Source organism: Protopterus annectens, chromosome 7.part0 (assembly GCF_019279795.1).
Source record: "Protopterus annectens isolate FY-2018-M chromosome 7.part0, PAN1.0, whole genome shotgun sequence".
Lineage (NCBI taxonomy): Eukaryota > Metazoa > Chordata > Ceratodontiformes > Protopteridae > Protopterus > Protopterus annectens.
The window spans coordinates 396,404,994-396,422,466 of NC_056739.1; the positions used below are offsets into that span (position 1 = coordinate 396,404,994).

The window sequence follows — 17,473 nt, forward strand, 5'->3', positions numbered from 1 at the left end:
GGTCTCCTGGCCTCTTCAAGCTTGGCTCTCATTGATCTGAATTTGACACATGTTCTTATCCTTACCTTCCTTCTGTGACACCTCAACAAGTTCAAGATCCTAGAAGACAAGCTGTGGGCTGCCAAAGCAGGATGTAAGTTGATCACTCCATTTGTATTTTTCAGAAGCAGTAGATTTGGAGATTTGGAAGCCTAAAATGGTTTTTCAATGCTCAGACTTAATATTTGAAGATGGAAGAGATTTTTGTCTGGGAAGAAAGAAGCATGATGAGTTGTGCAGCAATCTTTGGAGTTTTCTCAGGACATTCCACTATTATTTCTGATCCTTTGTACTGCAGCTCTCTAGAGAGAAAAAATATAAGACCCCCAATGATTCTCCACTCCTGCCTTGATTCCAACTCAGCCTTATTATCTTCTTGATCCTAGGCTTTTCAGTTGACTTAAAGATGGTCATGGAAATTTGCTTCATTGTTGGAGACTTAAAATGGCTTGTAGGGGAAAACTGAGGCTGTCTTAAACTTACTCCTGCATAAATTTGAGCTCAAGTTGGTTAGGGTATCATCTAAAGCCATTTGAATGGAAAAGGCTGTTTGTTGGCTGCTTGTTCTTCAAGAAGGGTGTCTGAGTTGCAGGCCTCCCATAGACCTTTAAAGAGCCCTATTTTCATTTTTTCATAGGGATTTAGTATCAACTAACAGGCAATTTCATTTTTTACTTAAGCAGGACTTGGAGTGTGGCTTAACTATTTGCTTTGCTTTTTTTCTTCATTATGCCCCTTTGGAAGCAAAAAAGGCATGCATTTTAGGTGGATTTCAAGGCATTTCTTTTTTAAATTTTAATTATCACTAGGAGATTTTCATCTCTGTTTTTTGGGCCTTCTTTTGCTTTGAGTTGGGCTACTGGGGCCCTCATTTCTCAAAGGGGGTTCTACCACTATTGTATTTTGAAGCAGTTTTTTTTGATATCCATAATAGGGAAAGCATTTCCGGCTGGGATTATCCACTTTCTCTATTAGGGAGGTTTTGCTGGGGTTTTCTTTGCGCTGAGGGGTGCTGTCCTTTGTTTTTTTGTAAGCCTTGCTTTTTGCCCTGTACTTTATTTTTTTTGGCAGGACCCTCCCTTCCTATTTGGCATTCTAGGATTTTGACATAAGCCAGGTACAGCATGTTTGAGGATTCCATTAAGGACGTTTTCAACAACCTCCTCCCCTTCCAATTCCCATTATTCTCTACTGTGTATGGTTACTCCTGGCTTGAAGACTGAACCTATTAGTTAAGTTTTTGTATATACCCGTATTGTTTTTGTTGTTTTGTGACATTGTCTTTTTTTTATACCTGAGTCCTCCGGCAAGAAAAGATGTGTATGTGACGCCGGTCACTTATATTTTACCCCTGCGCCATGTTTTATGCATAATGCGCCCTTTTATTGTCACACCTTCTGATGCTCTGTCCACAGTAAGGACTGCGACTCTGCCCAGGATCAAGGGGACATGCGTGGCAGTACCCCAACTGGTATCTGATTTATGGTAGGTACAAAACTGTACTTTACCATCCACAAGCATGGAAAGTGGATGCCCTCTCATTCAGCTGGGAGAACCTACAAGTATACGCTTTCCCACCACTACCTCTCCTGCCAAAGGTACTCATAAAAGCCAGGCAAGAAGAGCCAAAGATGATCCTGATTGCACCAGACTGGCCACGCCAGCACTGGTACCCAATCTTAAGGAACTTAGCACAAGAACCACCCTGGATTTTGCCTCAAATCCCACATCTGCTGACTCAGCACAACAATCAAATACTACACAGCCAGCTAAAGACCTTAAACCTAGCTGCATGGAAGATTCCTTAGTCAAGCAAGCAATGCCTCTCTCCAGGACTGTTATGGATGTCATTCTGGAGGCCAGAAGGCCTAGTACCAGGAAAGCCTATTCGGATAAATGAAAGAGATTCTGTGCCTGGAACCAAGCTCACAGTCTTGACCCTCTTGTCCCAAACATTCCTCCGATACTACAATACTTAACTGAGATGCTGGACAAAGGCCTCTCCTTCTCATCCATCAAGATCCATGCCTCTGCCATCGCTGCTCATTACAACACGGATCCACCAATTTTCTCTAATCCTCTGTTAAAACAGTACCTCAGAGGGGCTAAAAACATAAGACCGCCCCGTAGAGCACCTACTCCAACTTGGGACCTCAACTTTGTTTTGGAAAAAAACTAACTTTACCTCCTTTTGAGCCAGCTGACACAGCAGTATTAAAATATATCTCTTGGAAAACTGCTGTGCTCCTGGCAATAACATCAGCACGAAGAGTTTCAGAATTACAGGCACTAATGGCAGTGGAACCTTTCCTCATTTTCCACCAGGACAGGGTGTCTTTAAGAACTAATCCTATGTTTATGCCAAAGGTGGTATCCAGTGTGGCTCTAAACCAAACTATTCACCTGCCAACTTTTTATCCTAAACCACAGAATAAAGGGGAGAGACTACTGCACTTTTTGGACATTCATAGGCAGTTACGCTTCTACTTGGACAAAACCAAAGCTTTCAGAAAATCTGAGCAATTATTGGTAGCATATGCTGCAGGAGCACAGGGAAAAGCCATTTCAAAACAGACTATCTCAAAATGGATAGGACATTGTATACGTTTCTGCTACACATACCATGGAAAACCTGTACCTAGCAGTATTAGATCTCACTCCACCAGGGCAACAGCCACTTCAGCTGCCTACCTCAGGGGAGTACCTACCAAGGATATTTTGGAAGCAGCAACTTGGAGTTCTGTACATACCTTCACCAAGCAATTACCATCTGCCTCTGTACTCTAAATCCAGAGCTGGCTTCACCACTGCAGTGCTGCAGGGCCTTATAGCCACCCCTAATGCCTTAGAACCAGCCACCCTACCTCAGCTTTGGGATTCTACCCAAGTGTAATGACTGCAGCAGTGTAACATGTTGAACATAGTACAGTTTTGTACCTACCATAAATGTAGATGTTCGAGTGTATACACTGCTGCAGTCCAGGTTACCCTCCCTCCTTCCCCTCTTACTGGCTGGTACGTACCTATGTCCTCTACCCTTACTACCTATGGGGAGTATTTGCTTGTAGCTGTAAGTTTGCTTTTTGCTTTTCTTATGTATGTTTTATTAGCAATTGGAATTGCCTACCTATTTAGAGGCACCTGACATCTGGGGCAAGATAAAACTGAAGAAAATGTGTAGTAAGTAGTGAAATAAGGGAATTGAGTTAGTGTTTTCAACATGTGAAAGGATAAAAAATGTTTTTCTTTTTTTAGGGTGCAGGACTTGAATACTTTCCTTGTTTACTGGGTTTATGTATTTTAACAGTGATTTTTTTTTTAATTTTTTTTTTAAACATGCAAATTTGTGTGCTAAAACTTCAAATAAGAATCTAAGCATCCTAATTAACTTCATTGATGTTTTAGTACTATAGGTCATTTCCTTACTTGTGATTGTTCAAAATTGTGCATTTATTATCTTAATGGTTAAAACCCATCGTTCTGATAAATTCCTAATATGCAAGAGGCTGAAAGTGCTTAACTTGGTGTTGCTTTTTTTTTTAAATTGGATTAAACGGTTTAACCATTGGGCTATGGAAATGGTGTATATCTTGGGACATCCCTACTAATACATCAGTTGTTGAGTTCATTCTTATGAAAGTGTACTGCTGCTGCTAACCCCATTCCCTTGGTTGGGAAAGCATTAGTTATGTTAGGAAAGGAGCTGTTTTAACAGTATTCTTTTAAAAAAGCAATAGCAAGGTGGGACCAAAAAGAAAGAAAAAGTCTCAAAAGGTCTAGGACCGTCCCCTCAGTCAGCCTGACTGTTAACCTGCTCAGGTAGTTTTCCCGCTTCCCAGTCTGTCAACCAATCAAGCTCTGAGGTTTCACATCTTTTTTGGCGTCCGATAATATCAGACAGATGGGTTTTAAAGTTAATCCAGCAAGAGTTCACTTTGGTAATGGGAAGTCCCCCTCCTTTCCAAGAGATTCCTTCTTGTCTAGTGAATCGAGTCTCAGGTGCTGGCAAAGGGGATTTTTCTACTACCAAAAGGGAAGGATCCTGGAGGGCTGCACTGTATCTTTCCTTTCTAAATCTTTTGTGGAAAAAGATTCCTAAGTTCAAAAAGTTATCCTTCTGTAGCTTTCACGGTAAAGCTAGATTTTAAAAGATGCCTATTATTACATTCCCATTGATGAACAGTTCATGCATTAATTATTAAGATTTTCTGTGTCTAGATCGCATTAACAAATCTCTGTCTTATCCTTTCTACTTTCCACTGTCCCAAGGGTTAGTCTAGGTTTTCATATCAACTGTCAGAAGTTTTTTCTTATCCCTTTTCAGAGAATTGTATTCCTGGGACAGCTGATTCTGCCCTGGGAAGAACCTTTGTTTTTTTACACAAAGTAGAGGTGCTTCAGCAGTTTTTCAAAAGTTTCTCCATTCAAAACCATGTTTCTACTAGGGAATTTCTCAGGATTTGTGGGCACGTCGCATCAATGATTCTCATGCTTTCCCTAGCCAGACTCCACACAAGGAAAATACAGTGGTACCTCGGATCAATCTGGATTCAGTTTCTACGCCCTTTGTCTTTTCAGATCCTAATGCTGAGATTTGCAAAGAAGGAGAAGTTTGTGGCATTCTCAAGACAGATGGACAGCACATACATTGATCAGTGCCTCAAAAAAACGTAAATAGTTTCTAGTTCCAAGAACATCTGCAAGTTTACACAGATAACACCACTGTGCTGTGGTACATAGACATGGGGGTACCAGATCTTGCCCTCTTTTTATAGTCTTGGTATGGTACCTTGGGAAACTCGTCTCTTTTTGACTCTTCATAATTCATGCATTCTGTAGAGCAGAAATTGAGTGGCTCAGCAGGTCTAGGGGAGACCTCCACAAATGGATGGGTTCTTCTGAGAACTGATCCAACTCTGGGAAATACCGAAGTTAGATGTGTTGTATTTAGTTATCTGTTTTGAAAAGAGGCAATTCTTTTCCAGGGCTCTTTGCAGACAGGCCTGGAAAATGGATGATTTCTCATTCCTTTGAATGTGAAAGCTCCTGTATTCCTTTCCACTAATATTCAGGGTTCTTGTGAAGATTCAGAAGGACTCTTCAAAAAAATTGTGTTGACTCCCTTTCGGTCAGAGCAACAGTGGTTCTCCATTTTTTTTTCATTCTGGCCAAGGGTGATTGCCATAGACTTCCCCGCATGCTGGGTTTATTCACTCAAGAAAGGGGCTGTTATGATGCAACCCAGTTTGAAAGCTCTTCAACTTTTACTATATGGATCGTAGAATTGTGATACCCTCTATCTTTTTTCAGAGAACATGTATCCGGTAGTAAGGAGGCAAAAACAAAACTGCTTCTACAAAATTGTGTAAGTGGAAAAGATGTTTAGTTGGTGCCAGAGCAGGCAATAGGACCCTCTTCAGGCTAGGCTGTCTCTGGTTCTTGATTATTTGTTTGAGATACTGGCCTGTCTTATTCTTCTGTCAAGGTGCATTTGTCCAGTATTTCTGTCTTTTGACCCCCCCCTTCTGAACATAATAAAGTTAAACTTTTTTTGAAAGGGTTGTTGCATATCCATACACATAGGAAACTGGTAGCTTCTCCTTGGGATCTAAACTTTGCGTGAAAAGCTTACCGTTTCCCCATTTGAACCAGCTTATCTAGCCAAACTGAGGTTTTTAACATGGTAGATTGTTTTTATGTGATGCTCTGACATCTGCTAGCAGGATATGTGTTGCAAGCACTGATGCTGAGTCAGACTTGCTTAATTTTTACAAGGACAGGGTTTCTTTGAGAACTAACCCTCCTCTTATGCCTAAAGTGGTCTCTGTTTATGTCAGACAATTCATCTTCCTGTCTTCTTTCCAGAACCCAAAGAATAAGGCAGAAAAGATTCTTCAGTCAAGATGTGCACAGGCAGCTACCTAGGCAAGACTTAAGCCTTCAGGAAAGCTGATCAGCTGTTTGTCTCCTGTGAAGGGAAGACTATTTCCTGATGGTTTCTCTTATGCTATTGCCTTTTGTTATACTCTACATAACAAACCACTACTAGGCAGGGTTAGGACCAATGTGGGCATTGGCTGCTTTCTGTGGCATTCTAGTAAAGGGGTGGCCTTTAGAAGTATTCTAGAGGCAGTGACTTGGTCCTCTGTAAATACTTTTACAAAGCACTACAAACTAGATTCCTTTAAAAGGTCCAGAACAGGTGTGTTTTTCTAAGACCATTCTCCAGAGGCTCCTGGAGCCATAGTTTATTGGCCTCCTCCCATTTCAGTTTTCCAGGCTGTGATAGTCTACCCGTATAGCCTTGGCTAAGCAACAATGATCTATATGTTGAATGTAGTACAGTTGTGTAAGTAAAGTTGCTATAACAGTAGATGTTCTATTAGATCACTGTTGAAGTAGCCTACCATCCCTCTGTCCCTCTTATTTTGGCTGTTTGCCTTTTGTGTTGCTAGGTGTGAATGTCTGCACCCTTTTGTGTATAGTTTCCTGCTGAATTATTTCTTAGTATTGCTCTTTCAGGGCTTTTGTCTCCCATCATAGGAAAAAAATGCTCTGAGGTAATTTGTGCTCCAGCTGTCTTTATGTGGCGCTTCTCTTGAGCTCCTGACCATTGAAGCATGTTCAAGGTGCCCTTAAGCTTTGAAAAGCTGGCCAGGGCACAAGGCAGTGGGACCTATGTAGCTAGAAGCTACTGCAAAAGGATTTTAACATCAAATGGAAATAAATGGAACATTTAGCTTTTAAGGTATACTTATCCCAAGCCTGCTCGTTTGCATGATGTTCTTCGTGTTTCACTGTTGCAGTCATTACATTTGGGTAATCTGCTGGCAGGTTGCCCTCAGTCGGCCTGAATTCCAGTCTTGGGTCCTGCGTCAGTTGCTGTCTCCTCTTCCATGACGTCAGGTCGTCAGGGGTATAAAACATGCAGCCGACGCCATTTTCTTTAGTCTTTCTTGCCGTGCGGTGCCCGAAGCAGAAGCATTTCGCAAGTGCCGGTCAGCCGACTACTGAAATATTCGCTTTTGAGTTTCAGAACCAAAGTCTTCAATAAAGTTAAATACCCCGTTGGGGAATCTTTTTTCTTGCTTTTTACCGATGTCAGAAAAAGTTAATAATTGTATTACTTGTGGGAAGCAAATACCTCATAAGGATTTCCATTTGTACTGTATTCCTTGCCTAGGTCCTGATCACAATGTGCCTGGCTGTCAGTTTTGTGCTAGATTTAACCAATGCACTATTAAGCGTCGGTATATTTTTAAATCAAAGTATTTTGGAAACAGATTTAACTACCCAGAAATGTCATCGGATAGCATAAAAAACGCAAAGAGAAGGACAGAGAAATACAGTCTAAATCCAAAACAGATGACGAAGCTTCTCCTAAGCCAGTCGCCGGTTCGCCAGTACTCAGTGAGGCGCTTTCGCAGCCCCTGATACCACTACCTTCGAGTCGCAGGCCTCTACCGACACCCATGTGGAGTCCGGCATGCCGCAAGATACTCAAGGTATTGGACCTTGGACCGACGGATGTATCTCCCTTGGATGGGTCCGGAGCCATTGGAATAAGGTGGTGCTCCTGGCAAAGGTGGGGAGATGTGCACTTGTCCCCACTTCACCATATATTCCTTGCCAAAATGCTGAGAAATAAAAGCAAGGTGGAGACAGGTGTTGGTGAGACAAAGTGCTCTGAAGGCTGATAGGCAAGGCTACTGCAAGAAGAACACAAAACTGTTAAGAACACCCAACAGAGGAAAGCAGTCTCTGAGAGTAGGTGCCTTAATCTGGACCCTTGCAAATGCCTAGGATTTAGTAATCTGGCTCTGATACATCAGATGATTCTGTCAGGACCTGCTATGACTGACATGTTAATAGCCTGCATTTTTCTTCCAAAAGAGCAGTAGCAGTTGGGGGTTATGAAAGGAGGAGTAGATGTTGGAGCTGGGGGCTGAAAAGCCTGTGTCTTTCTGGAACAGATACCCATAGGCTCTTAACAGAGTGGGCAGGAACTCAGGCTTCAAACATTCTCTACCTGCTGAAACTCCAGCAGCTAACTTTTTCATTTTACGTTGAAGCTTGAAGTGCCTTTTTCATTCCTCCAAGAACATAACTTGCCCTTAGTGAAATGGACAGATATCTCTTGTCCTAAAATCAAGGTTTACACCTTCTAAGAAGGCTATTCAGATGTTCATCGTGCCAATTATAAACAATTATACCACTCCTTCCATGCCTTCAAAAGGAATTTTTGTGGTGGGCTCAAGCATGCCAAAGAAACACAGGCCTCCCTTTCTGTTTACCTCAAGCAATTCAAGTCATCACAACGGACGCCTCAGACTACGCCTGGGGAGCACACATGGCAGATCAGTGCATTCAGGGAAGATGGTCCCAAAAAGAGAAGCACCTACACATCAACCAAAAGGAGATGCTAGCCGTGCAAAATGCCCTTATGACCTTCAAGGACCTACTGCAACCAGGCCAGCTATTGATAAGGACAGACAACACCACAGTCATGTGGTACATAAACAAACCGGGGGAACTCATTCATACCCCCTGTGCAGGCAAGCCATGACCCTGTGGAACTCAGCTCTGGAATTACAAATTCAAGTACCGGCGCAATTCCTGCCAGGGAAGGAAAACACACTGGCAAACAACTTAAGCAGAAACATGACAGACCCACACGAATGGAAGTTGCATCCTCAAGTCTTCTCAAAGATGACTCAGGCATGGGGACAGCCAGACATAGCTCTATTTGCTACCCACAGAAATTACCAGTTGAAAAAATTCTGTTCAAGGACCTATCATCCACAGGCCTGGAAAGTGGACGCACTCTCCTTCAATTGGACAATATTGACAGTCTATGCCTTCCCACCTCTTCCTCTATTGACCAAAGTTCTATTAAAAGCCAGAGCAGAGAGGCCACAAATGATTCTCATTGCTCCAGACTGGCCACGACAGCACTGGTATCCTCTCCTAAAGAGCCTGTCACACTCACCACCATGGATCCTACCTCTTGTTCCTCTTCTGTTGTCCCAGCACAACTACAAAGCCCTTCACAGCCAGCTCAAAACCTTAAATCTAGCTGCATGGAGAATACCTTAATTTCCCAACAGACTCTCCTCTCCAAGGAGGTGCAGGATGTCATCTTGGAGGCCAGAAGACCCTCTACTAGAAAAACCTACTCCGCCAAATGGAAACTATTTTGTTCCTGGAATCGAGAAAAGGGCCAGAATCCTTGGGTAATAAATATACCTCAAATTTTACAGTACCTAGCTGAGATGTTAAACAGTGGCCTTTCCTTCTCCTCCAAGATCCACGCTTCAGCCATTTCTGCACAATACAATACAGATCCTCCTTTATTCTCACATCCTCTATTAAGGCAGTTCCTCAGAGGGGCAAAAAATATAAAACCCCCACAGAAACCACCAGTCCCAGATTGGAACCTCAACTTCGTATTGGAAAAGCTGACCCTGCCTCCCTTTGAACCGGCTTCTTCAACAGAGCTACAATACTTATCGTGGAATACAGCCTTCCTTCTGGCTATTACCTCAGCATGCAGGGTTTCGGAGCTACAGGCCCTCATGGCTGTGCAACCATTCATTATCTTCCATCAGGACAGAGTTTCCTTACGAACCAACCCTACCTTTATGCCAAAGGTTGTATCCAGTGTAGCTTTGAATCAGACTATTCATTTACCTACCTTTTATCCAAATCCACAGGACAAAGGAGAGATACTACTACATTCCATGGACATTCACAGACAACTTTGTTATTACTTGGACAGAACAAAGTCCTTCAGGAAATCTGACCAGCTCTTTGTGTCCTATGCTACAGGTGCTCAAGGAAAGGCAATTTCCAAACAGACAATTTCAAAATGGATAGCCCACTGCATACGCTTTTGTTATTCATTTCATGGAAAATCTGTGCCTGTATACATCAGATCTCACTCCACCAGGGCTACAGCTACCTCTGCAGCTTTCTTCAGGTGGGTCCCTACCAAGGACATTTTGGAAGCAGCTACTTGGAGTTCAGTGCACACTTTCTCCAAGCATTACCACCTTCCACTATACTCTAAATCTAGAGCGGGCTTTGCCACAGCAGTCCTGCAGGGCATACTAGCCCCTCCTAGTTCCACTTAGTACCTACCACCCTTACTTAGCTTTGGGATTCTACCCATCTGTAATGACTGCAGCTGTATGCATGATGAACATAGTACAGTTTTGTACCTACCATAAATGTAGATGTTCGAGTGCTCGTACAGCTGCAGTCCAGGTTACTCTCCCTCCATCCCCTCTTAGGACAGGCCTTATGACAAACACCTTTATCATACAACCTTTTTGGGGTATTCTTTTATGGTGTATTTGCTTGCAACTACTGTTTTTTGATTTATCTACATTGCATGTTTGCATAATATTATGTTTTGCCTTCCTTCTGGGGGCACCTGACATCTGGGACAAGAAAAACTGAAGAAAATGGTGTCGGCTACCTCTCTTATACCCCTGCTGCACTGACGTCAGGGAAGAAGTGACGACAACCGACGCCGGACCTAGACTTTGGAATTCGGCCGACCGAGGACCCGCCTGAAGGCAGGATAACCCATCTGTAATGACTGCAGCTGTATGAGCACTCGAACATCTACATTTATGGTAGGTACAAAACTGTACTTTATATAACCTTCAGAGGTGGGTATTGTGTTTAAAAAAGCAGTACAATTACACTTGGACACTTTATGGATCTTGCCAAGACAGAATAAACTGCTATTTGATGGCCAGAAGTACATATGTTTATTTTATTTTAGTTGTCATTTATGGACTTGGTTAGTCCAACAAGGCTAGTGACCTCTTTTCAGGGATGGCCCGAGGTGGTACTTTATACTACTGGGAGAAATTTAGCTTAGGGTATTGGGGAACTTGCCTTTATGTTTTAACTGTATGATCTTTTCCATCCACTTGAGCTACCACCAACTCAAGCAGATGGGACTTTCATGTCTCATCGAAAGGATGGAACCCCTCTAATGCAGTACTACAGTTTCAACAATCCTGGACCTGCTTATCTGCAAAAATAATAGCACTAGAATTAACTATTCTAAAAACTTATTTTGTCTGTGATATAAATAGGACCTGCTGGAGAGACAGGTATTTACCCAGAGGCTCCCCATCCATGTGAAGCAGAGTTCCATCCTAACCCAGTTCATGAGCAATTTGGACAGTTAGATGGGGAATAGGACATTCATCCCTGGTTTGGCACCTACAGACACAGGCAACCTTTAGGTTTAGGTTTGGCATAATGGTTAAGGCGCTTGCCTTACAAACGCAAGGTGTAGGGTTTGATTCTGAAATGAGATAACTGGCTAGGCTTAAAATGGTTCACTAGTGCAGTTAGCCTAGTAGTAGTCTAGGTGGTGGGAAGTTGGCATAATGGTTAAAGTGTTACCTTATAGACACAAGGTACAGGGTTTGATTCTGACATGGGGTAATTGGTTAGGCTTATAATAGCCCACATGGGCAGTTAGCCTAGTACTAATCTGTGAACCTATGAAATGGTTCATCTCCCAAGTCCCTACTTAAACTTATCAGAGGTACCAGAACTTGTCAGAGATTTGAGATGCATGGCTAGGCTTAAAAAGGCCCTTATGGTCATTAGGCTAGTGCACACCTATGAACATAAGAGCAGATTTCAAAAGTTGTAGATGTTATGGTGTGTCCATGCTTTTGTGGTGTACAGTAGTGAGTGTGGTGTACAGTAGTGAGTGTACACGTCCAGACTCTGAAGTGCAGTAGTGTAGCATAGCCGTAGTGCTTCAATTTCTGAAGCCCTGTAACTAATGAAATTGATGCCTTGACTGTTGGCTGTTAGTTCCAGGTTAGCTTCTGTTCCTCTGCTTAACAAGTTAGCCCTTCAACCTTTTCACGATTGCTGTTGTGTGGTCTACCTAGTGCAGAGGATCACATGCCTAATTTGGTCAACTTCATACCAAACACCTTGGTTAATGACAAGTCTTACCAGAATGATGGACCTGATTTGTAGACATGTATGCCAGGGTCTGACTATTAAATGTAGTTACATGCCTTTGCAAAAGTAAACCCCACACACACACACACACACACACACACACACACACACACACACACACACACACACACACACACAAAGGATGAAGAAGAAAGATGCAGAACTAAATTTGCTGTACAGGAGCAAAACTTCGGTTGACATTGTTACAAGATCTGTTACCCAGTTACTTTGCTGCTTTTTCACTATCTGCTTGCTAGTTCTTTTATGAGTCACATCTGATAGAATGGCCCCATGGACACACACAGCTACCTGTTATTAAATGCCATGTTATTGATCACTAGATTATTGTAAAAGATGTTAAGATTCCTTGGAATAAGAGATACAGTAGTCCTCTTTTTTTTGTTTTTTAACATTTCATGGGGTTTATATGCATATATGTGTATGTATATACATACACACACACATACATGAAATATGTTTGTGTGTGTATATATGTATATATATATATATATATATATATATGTACACACACACACGTATATAAAATATTTTATGTGTGTATATGTGTGTGTGTGTGTGTGTGTATGTATATATATATATATATATATATATATATATATATATATATATATATATATACATACACACACACACACACACATACACACGCGGACATACACACAAATATATGTAAAATCTTATTTTAAGTGTGTGCGTGTGTCACTGCCACTGTATTAGTTATTTGGCAGTAGAGTGGTGGGTGTAGAGGTTTAGTGTTTTTTGGTCGTTTGGTGTAATGATAGAGTTTTGCTGATATTGAAAGGAGGAAGCTTATTTGGGAAAAGCATATATTTATTTTGGATTCTGTTACCAAACGTTTTGGCTATACGAAAGCTCTCAGCATTTGTGGGTACGTGGGCACGCATGCACAAGAGCATTTACAGGGTTAGAATTAGAGTAACGGCTAGTATATAGAGGCTAGACTTAAAAACAAGATGCAGGTCTGAGTAGAACAGGTATGTTTTTATGTGTGTGTGTGTGTGTGTGTGTGTGTGTGTCTGCGTGTGTGTTAATGTGGAAGTTTTCTAATATACTGGAAGTCTGAATTAGGGGATGGCTGTATGAGTTTTTTGCAGGGTAGAGCTAGGTATAGTCATACAATTAGTGTTGTTGAGGTTTGTTATTGTGTGTGTGGTGTTTGACTGTCTTGGGTAGTGATAGTGTTAACAGAAAGGGTTTTTTTTAACGTAAGGTCTATGTCTGGGGTTAGGGGCAAAATTAGGATTCAGATGCATAGTAATGTGATGGTGCTATTTCAGAACAGTGTTGCTGTCATTGGTTTTGTGACTTTATTTTATTGGTGACCAACTTAACAGAGCAGAAGGTCCTTGTCTCCACTTCTTAATGCACCATTTCAGTTGGTACAAAAGTCAGATTTCAAATGCTTTTGCAGGGTTCATACCACCAGCACCCCTGTTATGGGGCATTCCACACCCTCTGACCTTTAAAAGTTCCACCTGCATGGTCATACCAGCTCAGAGAAGGAAATACATTTATTCATTTTGCTCCAAGTTGATGTGACCTCGTTTAGAAATCAGCTGTGTGGGAGCAGAACTCTTAAATGTGGTGGTGATGGTGCAGTGAGGGAGACACCATGCAAAAGCATATATTGCTAAATAATCCTTCAGCACATTCATCATAGTGATCTGTGAGACGGTAGTAAAACAGGTGTGGTGAGTTTGCCTTTGGTAAGTTAAACAGACATAATTTTATAGTTTTCTTTAATAGAATTGTGTTGAAATGAGACCTTGCAAACCAGTTTACAATTCAAGTAAGTCAGTATCTTTTATTGCTTTACAGAGTACATAACAAAATTCCAGAGATCAACACAGAGCAGCTTCAGTTGTATACTACTTTGGAATTCTTAGATCTAAGCTCCAACCTCATCTCTGAAGTCGGACTTGATTCATTTCCTCAGATGCAGCTCAGATATTTGTAAGTAAATACTTTTTACTTTTTGTATTATTTTTTTTTTGTACTAAAACGTATGGGGAAAACTCCTTTTAACTTTAAGTTTCTGCTGAGTTTGAAAGGGCAACTAGAACCTTGAACTTGTGTTTTTTTTGTTTCTTTTGCACAATATGTCCCAAAGTTCTAAAAATTTAATTGCCTGCATTCATCTAGTTTTTGCATGTATTTCCTCCTACCAGTGTTGGAATAGTAGAGACATGCACATTATTCGTCTGTTTTGCAAAATCACACTGGTACTGAAGTAAGAAAAAACTCTTATAGTTTACCTGAAGAATGCCTGGCATCCACGTTCATGCATTTAGTTGGCCTGATTTCTTTTTGCACTTTGCTTTACCTTGTCTCCTCAGTTTCATTTTTGTGTGATTTAGTTAGTGTAGTTTTACTGTGCTTATTGTTGCATTGTCTTGAATCTTTTGTACATTAGTAGTCTATTAGTCTTAAGCTTTCCACCTGCAGTGCTAGAGAACCAAGTGCCTTTGTCCTTGCTTTACTGATTTCTCACTGATGGCCCCTTTTAATGTACTTTGTAAATAAGCTTGTCTGCATCTAATACATATCTGAATTTGTATGGGCATATTCATGTGTGTGTGTGTGTGTGTGTGTGTGTGTGTATGTATATATATATATATATATATATATATATATATATATATATATATATATATATATATATATGATATATATATATATATATATATATATATATATATTTATTTTATACATATGTGCATACATGTGTGTCTGTGTACACATGTACGTATGTATGTATATATATCTGTGTGTGTGTAATATATATATATATATATATATATATATATATATATTTATTTATTGGCCTAGTTTGGGCATTTTTAGGGGTTGTGGATAAGAGTATGTGTCATTTACATGAAAATAAGACGAGCACTGATGGAGTTGTAACAGGAGGAGCTTTTTAGGGATAAGCATTGGTGTGGACCTGTATGGTAAGTCGCCTGCAAATTTTGCAGCTGCGGTAGCGTTGTCGCCTCACAGTTATACGTTGCCCGTTCGATTCTCAGTTAGTGTCTTCTGTGTGGCGACATGCGTGAATGGGTGTTCCTTCGTTGAAGGTTGTGCGTTAGGCCCGGTAAGCCAGCACTTAAAAATCTACTGCCAATCATTCTAGGTTCATAGCCTAGTATGAACCTATGAACCTATCTGCCCAAGGGCATTTATAAGCCTAGCCCATAGTTATTTGGCTTTCGCCACCCCTTTAGTTTGAATAAAACTATGCCTATTATTTTGCTGTGCCTCTGTCAAGCAGTGACACTGAAGTAATCCCTGGGGTATATCTGCGATCCCCCATCCGTTGGTCAAGATTCCTCTTGACCAAGGCCAGCGAGGTGCTCTGCCTCACATGTACCGGGATTTTGTTCCACAGCATAGGGAGTCTCTGGGTGATGAATCTGTCCCTCCAGCATGTTCTATTAATAACCGTGTCAAGGTTTAAGTCTCCCCTTGTGGTTCTGAGGGATCTAGATTTTGAGGTGAAGCATATTCATCAAATCAGGGTTTGACATGGCCTTATATGTCAGGCACAGGTCACCTCTGAGCAAGCGGTATGAGACTGAATAGAGCTGGAGTTCTTTCAGTCGGGCAGCATAAGACATATTTTTGAGACCCTTTATCCTTTTGGTGAGGAACTTTTGGGGCCTTTCCAGCTGCTGCAGGTGTCTGGTCAGATACACTCCGAATGGGGCATTGTACTCCGATCATAGGTCTAATGAGTGATGAGTACAGGGGGCTATACCTCCTTGATCTAGATGTGAATCCCTTCATGATCAGGTGGGCAATGTAGAAGGTTTTCCTAACTACTTTAGCAACATGAGTGTCAAACAGGCTACTGTCAACCTGGGTCCCCAGATCCCTGATGACTTCTTCTGTGCTCAGTGGATTGCCACCTATATGGTAGCTAGGGGTAACCTTGTTTTTCCCAAAGGGTATGACTATGCATTTCTTGGCATTTAACTTTAGGCCATGGCTCTCGCACCAGTTATCCGCTTCTGTGAGGCCCTTCTGAAGGATATCTGTGTCAGATGTGTTTCACTATGGCCCAGTTTGCAGTCATCTGCAAACTTTGTCAGCCATAACCCTCCTGTGTTTGCTTGTACTTCAGAAAAGTAGATGCCGAACAAAAGTGGACCCAGGACTGACCTGTGGGACACCACTTGTGACAGGCTTTGAGTCTGACATGGCTCCAGCAACTCTGACCCTGTGGGTTCTGTCACTTAGCCAGTTTGCAACCCATCTTGTGATGTATGGGTTTACATTCAAGCTGATGAGTTTTTGATGATACCTGAGTGGGGTATTGTGTCAAGGCCTTTGCCAGGTCAAGGTAGGCTGTATGGACTGCCTTTCCTCATCAATGGCCTTGGTGACTGTCTCGAAAAAGTCAACCAAGTTTAAAAGGCATGATCTGCCTTTGACAAAGCCAAACTGGGTTGGATCCAAAGTCTGCAAGTTCCCTATGTCTTTATTTATGAGTTCCATTATGATCCTCTCCATGGCTTTGCAGATAAGGCTTGTCAAGCTAATGGGACGGTAATTTCAGCGGTCGGGTGGAGGCACCGCCTTGTGAAGTGGGACCACAGTCGCCGCGCCACTCCTTTCCTGAGGTGAGGCTAAGATTAAACAGCTATCCTAACTGCGGGTTTAATTCCTCATTGAGTTCATGGAGCACACAGCCGGGGACACCATCCGTCCCATGGATGCTGTGTTTTTGCTTTGGAGAGAGCAGTTCTCACCTGTGCTGGTGATGTTTGCTGGGCCACAAACCACTGGTATAGATATCTCTCCTTTTGGGGGGGGGGGAGGTTTGCACTGAACCTGTCAGCCAGTATGTTGGCAATGTGTGTAGGTTCAGTAATCTTCACATCATTTTGAACTAATTCTGAGCATATCTGGGAGTTTCCTCCTAGGTTTCTAACATGGCTAAAGAAGGCCTTATGATTGTCTTTTGAATCCTTGGCGATTTTTCTCTCAAAATTTGCCTTGGATGATTTTATGAGAGCTCTTAGTTTTTACTTATAATGATCAAAGGTGTCTTACCTTTCAAGGATTTTGCTCTATCTTGTAGTAGCTTCCTCCTTTTGTTGTAGAGCTTGTTTATGGCTGGGGTCCACCAGACTGGACGCTTGCCTTTGGTACAAAGAGTCTTAGTTTTGTTTGGGATTGCCTGATCCATGCAGTCCTGTAGGTGCTGGTAGAAGGCATTTGTAAGTGATTCAGCGGTTTGAGTAATGTTTACCACTGGCTCAGGGGCCTTAAAGGAGACCGCACTAGTTTTAGAAGTGTGAAGTCGGCTTTTGAGAAGTTTTTCACTGTGGTCTTTTTGTTTCAGGTGGGGCGGGATGAGGACCTCCAGCGAGATTAGTTTATG

The 17,473-nt window shown here is 41.8% G+C and overlaps 1 protein-coding gene across 1 annotated transcript in view; it reads left to right on the plus strand.

Moving 5' to 3' along the window:
- Positions 1–17,473, plus strand: part of LRIG2 (leucine rich repeats and immunoglobulin like domains 2) — a gene marked incomplete in the record, with an annotated part of 726,335 nt that overhangs the window by 98,346 nt on the left and 610,516 nt on the right. Inside the window, 1 exon segment of the mRNA XM_044076985.1 lies at positions 13,906–14,040. Within this exon segment, the coding sequence (XP_043932920.1) occupies positions 13,906–14,040 (135 nt within the window).